The sequence below is a fragment of the Procambarus clarkii genome, chromosome 28, assembly GCF_040958095.1.
Source record: "Procambarus clarkii isolate CNS0578487 chromosome 28, FALCON_Pclarkii_2.0, whole genome shotgun sequence".
NCBI classification, from domain to species: Eukaryota; Metazoa; Arthropoda; class Malacostraca; order Decapoda; family Cambaridae; genus Procambarus; species Procambarus clarkii.
In genome coordinates this window covers 4,722,310-4,733,854 of record NC_091177.1, presented here as the reverse complement: position 1 = coordinate 4,733,854, position 11,545 = coordinate 4,722,310, and the positions used below count along the sequence as shown (strand labels likewise).

The 11,545-nt window shown below is 44.6% G+C and overlaps 1 protein-coding gene across 1 annotated transcript in view; it reads left to right on the top strand.

Moving 5' to 3' along the window:
• The first annotated feature begins 435 nt into the window (after positions 1-435).
• Positions 436-11,545, top strand: part of LOC138369344 (small proline-rich protein 3-like) — a 28,129-nt gene continuing 17,019 nt past the window's right edge. The window contains exons 1-2 of the mRNA XM_069332583.1: positions 436-463; positions 759-883. Of these exons, the coding sequence (XP_069188684.1) occupies positions 436-463; positions 759-883 (153 nt within the window). The remainder of the gene's footprint in view (positions 464-758; positions 884-11,545) is intronic.

Here is an 11,545-nt window from a genome sequence, read left to right as displayed (position 1 = left end):
TTCAGCTGCAATAAAGGTCCTTGACCTGAGACAAAGCCCCTTCAGTTGTAATAAAGGTCCTTCACCTGAGACAAAGCCCCTTCAGTTGTAATAAAGGTCCTTCACCTGAGACAAAGCCCCTTCAGTTGTAATAAAGGTCATTCACCTGAGACAAAGCCCGTTCAGTTGCAATAAAGGTCCTTCACCTGAGACAAAGCCCCTTCAGTTGTAATAAAGGTCATTCACCTGAGACAAAGCCCCTTCAGTTGTAATAAAGGTCCTTCACCTGAGACAAAGCCCCTTCAGCTGAGACGAAGTCCCCTGTACTCACGACTAATAAATGTCGACATGACTGTGTTACAAAGATCACTGGGGGAAAGAAACATTTGTTTTATCGTGTACAAGTATTGACTCAACAAAATGGTGCTCAGAGGGCTCTAAGAACCTGCATTCGAAATGACGTCTTTTATCGCCCCATCTGGACGCGAGTCTTCCAGGAGTGTTGGGGACTCCCAGGTGGCTCAAACACACTTTCCGCGAGGAAAAACGACAAAAAAAAACTATTATCTGCCTAAAACAAATAAGATTTCCGTGGGCGGATTTTTCCCACCAAACAGAATTACAATACGAGCCACAGCGGGACTTGGGCAACACACCAGCAGCAGCAACTGAAGCACGAGTCTAATCCTCGTCCTATAACCACACTTAAGTAATCACCGGCGACAACATAAGAACAGCAGAACATTGACAACAATAGTAACACTGGCGAACTCTAGCAGCAGCAGCAGCAGCAGCAGTACCAGAAGAAGCAGCAGCACAGCAGTACCAGAAGAAGCAGCAGCAGTACCAGAAGAAGCAGCAGCAGTACCAGAAGAAGCAGCAGCGACAGCAGGAGTTCGCCTTTGTTCGTTAGGGGACAGGTCTGCTCACGGCCGCTCTGTCAACAGTACAGCAGATCCCCTCCCACAGTCATCTCGTTCACAATGCCACACATTCCTCGTTGTGTGTGTGTGTGTGTGTGTGTGTGTGTGTGTGTGTGTGTGTGTGTGTGTGTGTGTGTGTGTGTGTGTGTGTGTGTGTGTGTGTGTGTGTGTGTGTGCGCGCGCGCGCGCCTCCACTATTTTCCCCTTTAATTAGTTTAATTTGCTTATTTCCCTTACTTACACTCACGATGCATTTCCTCGAATCCCTATAGCTCATCTGCGTGTCTACTTTCCATGTATGTTCCCCTGTTACATTAATGTTAAGCTTAAAGCTAAGAACATACGACTAACGGGAACTACAGAATGGCTATTGGCCCGTGCTAGCACCTACTAATTATATCAACCCTACAGGACGGACCGAACGTCACCGTTTCTTCATTGTCTGACGTGTGACCACCCAAACTGATTCCTATGTCCAGCCTTAACCTGAAACAATCTAGGGATCCCAAACCGGTTATATTACCCTGTAATTTTTTCCAAATATTTTCAACTTTATTCCCAAACCAGTATTTACCCAGATCTTTTTTTTTTAATCTAATCTTATCCAGATTGTATTCTTCACTTTGTACTGCGCATGTCTGGGACACCTCTGGCATCATTCCTGAGTATATTCTCGCTGTGTTTTGTGCCTATTGAGATTGGGGGGGGGGGTTCCCCCAGTGCGGTTGACCTTTCCGGAATTTAAGACAGGTTTCTAGAAAGTGGCAGAGGAGAGTTGTCACATCTGAAGTCGTGGGAAAGACGTTGGGTCACGCTCGGTGCGAACCAAATGCGGTATTTGCCGGGGTGCCAGGGAGTGTCTGTAAAGAGGAAGGAGATCACGGGTGCCTAAAGAAGGAAGAAGGGACATAGGAACCATGGAAGGAGAAAAACAAACAAAAAAAACATGTAGGACAGCAGAGGAAATAGGGGAGGCAGGAAAGAAAGAATTAATGAAAGGCAATGACCTAAGGAAATAATGAAGGAAAAGAAACCAATGGAGGTCTGGGATTAGAGGTGTCGTTATGAACCCTCAAGTTAGGATCTACAAGACAGACCAGTGGAAGCTTACCCAGACTCCATCGTCAGCTGTTGTTGGGAATGTGTTGACTATTATTTACGTTCCAAAGTGTGTCCGTGCAGGTAATTATCATCAAAGGCACGTGCTTGGCTAAGAGAGCGCGAGCGGAAGGGTATGGATGGGGGGGAGCCGAAAGGCATGGGGGGGGGGGGGGTGAAGGCGCGTGCCGCGTGTACTGAGAAAGGATCACCTGGGCGGCTGCCACGTGCACAGCACCTGCCCCACCACCTGCTCTCCCTCCTCATCCCCCCATTCACCCCATCCATCAACTCGCCAACCGTTCAACAACAGATCGCCTCACGAGGGGTGACGAGCAACTTATCAAGAAAATGTTTATACTAGACAATATTGTTTATATAGTGTTGCTGTGAGAGATCTTTAACTTTATTGTAACAATGTCTAATTTGCACTTGAAATTAAATTCACTGAGAGAGAGAGAGAGAGAGAGAGAGAGAGAGAGAGAGAGAGAGAGAGAGAGAGAGAGAGAGAGAGAGAGAGAGAGAGAGAGAGAGAGAGAGAGAGAGAGACAAAGAGAGAGAGAGAGAGAGAGAGAGAGAGAGAGAGAGAGAGAGAGAGAGAGAGAGAGAGAGAGAGAGAGAGAGAGAGAGAGAGAGAGAGACAGAGAGAGAGAGAGAGAGAGACAGAGAGAGAGAGAGAGAGAGAGACAAAGAGAGAGAGAGAGAGAGAGAGAGAGAGAGAGAGAGAGAGAGAGAGAGAGAGAGAGAGAGAGAGAGAGAGAGAGAGAGAGAGAGAGAGACACAGAGAGAGAGAGAGAGAGAGAGAGACAAAGAGAGAGAGAGAGAGAGAGAGAGAGAGAGAGAGAGAGAGAGAGAGAGAGAGAGAGAGAGAGAGAGAGAGAGAGAGAGAGAGAGAGGGGGTGATGGGGGGGGGGGAAGAGGACCTGACGCCACACCTGGCTGGTGTGGAGTACAGTACATTATAACTAAGCAGCTGCCTCGCCCACAAACAGCTGGTGACCGCGTGGCGGAACTGACCGCTGTCACAACCCTACCACAGAGCACCTGTCTTCCGTCCCACCCCAGTCACAGTACAACCACACTCAACTGTCTTTCGCTCTTCTGTTCCTTGGTGCTTCACATGACAGTCATCCCAGCATCTGTCTCCCGTCTCCCCCTCCGTCATATTTCGATTCATCACCTGTTTTTCAGTTTTTTTATAAGCTCCACAAGTATTTTTCACAAGTAATTTTTCATTCCTTGTTATTTAATTCTGTACCTGTAACCCATACATTTATAGGAGTGTATGTGGTGCTGCTCCTTAGTGGTGGCTGCCCGCCCTTTCGTGCCATAGCGACTGATGATAATTGATGATAATACATCTTCAATTTCAAGCGGAACTATAGAACCTTGTACTGCTAAGTCTACTACTAATTTTAAGAATAATTATAATATGTATTATCATTATTGATTATTCTAATATAATAATAATACTGTATTATTATTATTATTACTGAAGGTGAAGGAAAGACCTAATATATGTTTAAGTGTATTAAAAAGCAAATTTTCGTGTAATAAACAGAAGAAATATACAAAACATTACATCCGAAAATTTGGTTTTTAATACACTTACACGAGACCGTCCACAGAGCCAATCCATTACCATGAGAAACCACACCCAACCTCAAACCACCTGGATGGGTGGTTTGAGACCCATATCTAGATATTATATTAATATCTAGATATTACAGATATCTAGTTATCTGTAATTGACTGGAAGCATACTACGGTTTCAGTAACAGTCTGCATGTAAATTGAAAAGTGAATCTTTGTCTGAAATACAGCTTATTCTCAAGTCATAATTTTATTTTATTATAAATCGTTGGTTTAAAATATACAAAGTATATGCTGAAAACGTTTTATTTGAAGAATTTGGTTTTCTGTAAACGGAATTCTCGGGTACACATAAATTGGTTTAGAATTCCATATTGCACATTATATTCAATATTACACCAAATTAAGGTAACCAAACGTAATGAAACCTAACTTAACCAAACCTTAACCTAACCATGGATACAGAAGATAACAGCACTAATTATATAGTGGTTCTCAATCCATTCCCTCAGCGTATTCCTCCCTGAGAACAGGTTGCTTACACATATACTGGGGCTTTCCTTCACCTTCATTCAAGCACTACGGCATTGTAGAAAGCTTCTCTATTATTATTATTATTAGTAGTAGTAATAGTAGTAGTAGTATTAGTAGTAATAGTAGTAGTAGCAGCAGCATATACACTGCATCTATTTGTTTAGCAAACTACCGGATATGAAAAGTTGCTGGTGAGAGCGTCCTCAGAGATGACAAGGAATTTTAAAGTCTGGAGGAAAATCTCGATCGCTGAGAAAAACTGATCAGGCGTCCTCGGGGAATGTTGTGAAGCTGTCATGACTCACAGATGGCCGAGAGCAGAGGGGGTCATGTGGACCGGCACCACTAACACCACCACCACCACCACCACCACCACCACCACCGGCAGCTGCAGCACCACCACCACCGGCAGCTGCACCTCCACTACCACCATCAGCTGCACCTCCACTACCACCAGCTGTACCACCCCCACCACCACCATCACCAGCTGCACCACCCCCCATCACCACCCCCGCCACCACCATCACCAGCTGCACCACCCCCCCACCACAACCATCACCACCCCCGCCACCACCACCACCACCATCACCACCCCCCACCTCCACCATCACCAGCACCACCGCCAGTATGAGCATAGGAGATTTACACAACATAGTGAACATAGGCAGTATACAAGTATGAAGAGAAGCAGTATACACAGCACTAGGTAGACAGAATATTGGAATGAGCAGACCCTATATCAATATGAGTAGACAATATACAGAGCAGATTACAAAGAAATATGAGCAGACAGTACACAAAGCAACATAAACAGACAGTATACAGAACAGTATGACCAGACAGTACACAGAACAGTATGAGCAGACAGTATATAAAGCAGTATGAGCAGACAATATATAGAGCAGTATGAGCAGACACTACACAGGAGCAATATGAGCAGACAGTACCTAGAGCAGTATGTGCAGACAATATATAGAACAGTATGAGCAGACAATATATAGAGCAGTATGAGCAGACAGTACCCAGAGCACTATGAACAGACAATATATAGAGCAGCATAAGCAGACAGTATATAGAGCAGTATCACAGCTAGAGTCGCCTCTAATCACGAGCAACCAGCATAAGCCGTGAGAGCAACAGCAGCAGGAGGAGGAGGCAAGTGAGCATGAGCAGCAACACAAACAACGGCGTGAAACACAAGGTGGGCAGCAGATATTACTGAACATGACGTCCCGCATGTGAGTCATGAAATGCCGCTACGGGCAAAACATCATATTCATAAAGCCTGCTCTCGTTGTTGTTTTAGATTGAGCTACTCAGAACGAAATGTCCATGTAGCACGGGCTATGGTGAGCCCGTAAGCCTGCTCTCAACTAGGTGTTCCTTTATAGCGCTGTCACAGTGCTATAGGAGAGAGGTGGCAGGCACAGAGCACAAGAGGAGAGGTGAGCAGGCACAAGAGGAGAGGTGAGCAGGCACAGAGCACAAGAGGAGATGTGAGCAGGCACAAGAGGAGAGGTGAGCAGGCACAGAGCACAAGAGGAGAGGTGAGCAGGTACAGAGCACAAGAGGAGAGGTGAGCAGGCACAGAGCACAAGAGGAGAGGTGAGCAGGCACAGAGCACAAGAGGAGAGTTCAGGTAGGCACAGAGTTCAGCGAGGCCCGTCGAGCAGAGGTGTTGGCATGAAGCAGGGCTGTGACGTCATCGAGTCTCGCTGTCTTCAAACCACGTGGAGCTGAGTTGCCACGCTTGCAATACTGCTCCCGCCAGCCCTCCTCTCTATTTACCCGTAATATTGTATAACTGTTGTTCTTCACTCGAAACAACGTTTGCGAGGCGGTACAGACTGCCAGATAGCTCCAGTGTTGTCCTTGGGACAATTCACCCTCTCCGTGTCCCTCTCAGAAACAACACCGGGCTGCCTCGGTCTGACAACGTCCTCTTAAACTGGTGATGGTGAGTTTGATTTAAAAGTCTTAACCCACCAAATCATTTCGATGTTGTTAATGTGTTAATGCTCTGGACACAGCCTCTCTCTTCTTCGTCGCCTCCGCTTGCAGGTGTTCTAGCTGCTGCTGCTGCTGCCCCACAGCCGCCGACACCTGGCAATGCCCCACGTGGTAGCTGAACACCTGCCCTGCTTCACGCAAACACCTTCCCTGCCCGGCATCTCCACCCTTACGCCCACCGACTCTACGGTCTGGAGTTCCTCACCACACGCCCTTCGTGCCACTCACGGCGGCGGCCTGGGCACGGCACAACCATTTTCACAAATCACTCTTGTGGCTATTTTTTTTTTTTTTTGGTGATCTGGATAGCCAAATGACGTTTTTTTATAGGTAAGATTTCGCCCCAAGATAAATTCCCTAGGCAGTTTGATGATTGAAATTATGGCGTTAAAATTGAGTTAGAGAAGAGTTCGTGAACACAGAAGGCAACTTGGTGTTGGGGTTAGTGGAACCCAGTCATATCTTCTCTTTCTTTACAAAGTTATATTTTATACTTTTACTCTCTGGGTCTTAGACGTCATTTTCCTTGCGGTCCAAATTAGGAGGATGAAATAAAAGGTGCAATGTATTCACCTAGAAATGATTGTAAGGCCGAGCATTAGCTCCCAAACCCCATCTTTCACGCTACAATTCAAATAAGTTGTTTCTAGCTACCATCTCTCCGGCTCATTTGTGTAGCCTCGACTCCTACCGTATCTCAATGTGAATAGGAACTTTTTCTTCTCAATATCTTGTAAGATGTCGTATCTCCCATGTTTCTTCTCATCACGAACATGATGAGGTTGAGTTGCCTCAGCTGTTTCTTACGTCTATTCTCCACAGTCCTGTTACCATCCTTCTCGCCTATCTCGAGACATTTGTGTGTGCTATTTTAGATTATATTTTTAGATGTTGTATGAAGCTTTCAGAAAGTCTCTTCTAGTATAACTGAACTCCTCCTCCTAAAGTGTAACTGAACATTTGTCAGTTTTGCGTAACCTGCAGACGTTACTTTGTTCATGGGTACCACTGGTGTCATAACTGGCCGGTATATGTAATCCCAGATGTTTATCTTTCTTCCGAGTCCAGTATATATGCTTTCGATTTAAGTTATAGGCTAATCACCACTAGTGCGTCTCTCATGCCCCTCTCCTCATTAATTTGTATGTGCCAGGATTCAAATCTACCAACCATCTTTCGGATCATCTGGAAGGCATCTCGAATAAGAATAATCCTTTTTTTCGCTTGTAAGCATTGATATATAATAACATCAGAATGGTTCCCAGTGTCAATTGCTGCAGCACACTGACTGCTTGGGACACTTGCCACTCCGGCTTCTCTTTCATCGTTACCCCTCTGTTTCTTACAATATTAACCACATAGTAAAACATAGTCAAACTCTTAAGATACACAGCGCATGTGTACATGAGAGAGAGAGAGAGAGAGAGAGAGAGAGAGAGAGAGAGAGAGAGAGAGAGAGAGAGAGAGAGAGAGAGAGAGAGAGAGAGAGAGAGAGAGAGAGAGAAAGAGAGAGAGAGAGAGAGAGAGAGCAGTGAGAGTCAACACAGCTGAACAAACAGCACTCAGCAAACCCAGAACTTGTAATCAGGGAGCAAAGTTCATCGTGATTACCTCTCAAGTCTCCTCAGGCGAGAGGGAACGACCATTATGAGTTTCCACTTAAAATTTGCCTAGGTTTTCTCCGATAAAAAAATAACTCAAATTGTAATGTGAGGCTTTTAATTTTCATTTGTGTTATACGCGCTTTCGCACTGAATGTTTATATTTATATCTCCTGGTTAATTTTATTACACTATTTTGTTATCAGTTCAACAACATTCTGCCTTTCTCGAGGAGATAAACTGAGTCGAAGGAAAGTTTCACGGATTTAGCCTTTCATTTTCACGATTTAAATTTTCATCTTTGCGGATTTAGCCTTTCACCAATACGGATTTAACCTTTCACCTATCCGGATTTAGCCTTTCATGTCCGCGAATCTAGCCTTACATCGTTGCGGATTTGGCCAATTACAGAAAGAAAAAGTTGGTTTCCAGTCGGACGAATACAAGGATTACTCAATATACAGCGATCAAAGACCTGCAGCGGCTCAACACCACTTTCGACTAGGTGTGTGTGGAGGTCCCGGACGGTTCCTAGGAGAGTGAACAGCCAGGTGTGTGGGTCCCTGATGATTCCTAGGCGAGTTCTCAGAATATTTGGTAATATGTTTATTGTTTGTGATGTGTGTCTCTGTATGTATTAACACGATGCACTGAACGGGGTGAGAATAGCTTGAGCTACCTCATCCCTTTGTGTGTATTTTACCTCAATAAACTTATTTAAATTTCAATTTCCTAGGCGAGTGAGGGTGTGAAGCCAGGTGTATGCAGGTGCAGTAAATGTTCCCTCGGGCAGCATTTGCTGAATCACATCTTAGTCTTTAGTGACAAACCTAGTGTTTTGACAAGTGATCGAGACGCTGATTTACGGCCATAAAATTGTGAATTTATAGTTTCTTGCATCTTCTATGTCAATCTTCCTCGTGAGACAAATTAAGAGTCGCAGGTAGGAATGAACAACGCACCGTTATATATGAGCTAAACATATGCAGAAAATCATCACTTTGATTTAATATCTTATCGAGTATGCCAGACAGAGGCTTAGGGCCCACGAATATATCCCTGCAAACAAAAAAATATTTATTTTCTTCATAACAGCAAATTAATCTAGATGATGTAAATTCTTCTAGTATCCGTACACATGTGAATTATCAAAAATCCGGATACATATCTAAGTGTGAATATATGTGGTAACAAACGTCATTCTATAATTTATATTATTTAGATGTATAGATTCTTACTGTTTTCGTCTGTATTATTGTTATTCTTTCCCAGCAGCCAACAGAGGGCAGCACTCTGCACAACAAACCCGCTCCACTACACAACAGTCGTGCTAATCCACACAGTGATGTAACGAACGGTGCAGTTCGACTCATCAAACAACAGTTCGATGAGTTATTCACGAAGTGAATAACAGAGACTAGTAACAACCCACCCTCAAGCTATACTCGTCCAAGCTTGGGACATCACCACATACAGTGGGATGAATACACAGAGGTGTATTCCGCTTGTGTATACGCTCAAGAGTTTACTCTATTCCCGAGCTATGTTCACGATTAAAGTATACTTGCACGTTGGTCAGTAAACTTTTATTAACACTTCCGCTATTGACAGGCCTAAAGCCCAACACCAAACCTGGCGAGAAAAATAATAAATGTAATCGGTGGCGAGATGTGTAAAGCATTTGTCAATCATAAACAAAGGTGACAGTATCTGGACTATCGAGCATTGAGCCAATGTTTAGGAAAATGGTCTGAAGAACTACACAGCACCAGGCGCGGTATACCACCGGATACTCCACATAACAAAGGCTTACTATTCGACACTTCGACTAAGCAAGGAGCCCAATACAAAAGTTGGTGAAATGCAAGGACCAATAATGCCAAAACGCAGCAACGGAGATAATATGAAGGGAGAGCGCTGGTAATGACACTGTAGGTTCTGTATAGTGATGGCGTGGCCACCAACACTGACGGTGGTGATGGTGGTGATGGTGGTGGCGGCGGTGATGGTGGTGGCGGCGGTGATGGTGAGGGCAGTTGGCGGTAAACCAGACTAAATACACTTGCGGTTTTCAGTCGCTGATTTTATCGAAATCAGCTGATGATTCACTGGACACGGGAGAACACAACTTGGTTACAACGAACACCACCGTTGTTTACAGCTTGCACTTTTCACTAATTCCTTCGTAACGGCAGTAGACTTGCATCACAGGTAAAGCTGGGAGTAGAGAGCGATGGAAGTGTGGCCAGGGGACCCCAGCCAGTCTTGTACCTCGTCCCGGCAACACACGGCCACTCTCTCCACCCGGTAATTGTCGACCAACTCCCATGATTCATACACAATTTTTGGTACGTAATTTGCTATGCACTCGGCTGGACACCAGACAGGACATTCATTGCTGCTGGGTTATAAACGCGCACACATGCACGCAAACGCCCCCCCTCCCCACACACACACACACAAAAGGCCTGACGCCACTCCAATAATTTTCGGCCAATGAAAAATACCTCATACGTTATTAACTGTGTGTACACGACATTCATTAGTTATATACACAATTATGCAAACATTATCTTTTTTGGTCTGGTGCACATAATTTTTTTTTAGACAAATGAAAAAGTTTATTTCGTAGGTATAGCTTAACATTGTTAGCCGAGCATGTCGGGTACATATCACCTAATTCAGGTCATATGTACCTGAATTAATCCTATATAACCTGCAATATCAATGTTTTACATAGTCTGTGGATGCAGAATACAAAAATCTTGGATAATATGTTCCATTAATTTCTGTTGCCATTTTAAATTTTACAGGCACCGAGTTCTAGGTGTTACTTCTGTGTGGCATTCTCGCTCCTCAGGCCATCCAGACGCCCTTACCCTCCACTACACCCCCAGCAACACCTCTGATACACCCCGCTGGACAACGCACATACATACTAAAAGCAGAGACCCAAAAAGGTTGGAGACCATTTATACGTAAATAAACAAACAAAATATTGGCATAGGAACACAATGGCGTCGTGGTGTTTGGCACATGAGAATGGGGAGTACCGCAGCAGGCTTACTGGGATATAAGGTCCCTTTAGGGAATATCTCCACACCATTTGGTCACCATTTGGTGTGGGAGACATCTCCCGTCACGCAGGGTGCAGTCGCGCCTCCACAGATCTCCAGTATCAGCTCTTAATACTGGTAATGACTCAAAAAGGCCACCACTTACGGGCTATTCATGCCCGTGCAACCTCTTGGGTGGCTTAATCTGTATCAATCAATATCTTCATGCGCCTTCTCTCTTTTGCCTACAAGTGAACGTCTGAAAGTTTCCGCCCAAAAGACGTTTTATATAAAAAAAATAGATGGACAATTTACGTCTTGACTAATTCCGTCCTACACGTGTAGGGCTCTTGCACCATGGCCTTCTAGCTTCAATCTGTCTTATGTAACTATAACCAAGCTAACTCGTGCTGTGCTGGAGTCCTTTAGTGGCCCTAAAATCCCCTTTAAACACGTTCCTTGTGAGAGAAGCACTCTGTATTACCGGACACTGACAGTTAAAACGTAAAAGCAGCATTGTTACCAATGACGTGTTTTGTTAAGTCATGAAGGATTGAATTCGTCAATACGAATAACAAAACAAAAAGCTACGAACGGACCTGAAAGAAGTACACTAAGCGGACAGGTGACCATCCCTACTACAAGAAGAGTGGGGGGGGGGGAACGCCAGGGCAAGTGCCAGATGAATGACAATTAACAGGTAATCCAGCAGACACGTCACCCTCTCACTGTCTCTTTTATTGATCACTTT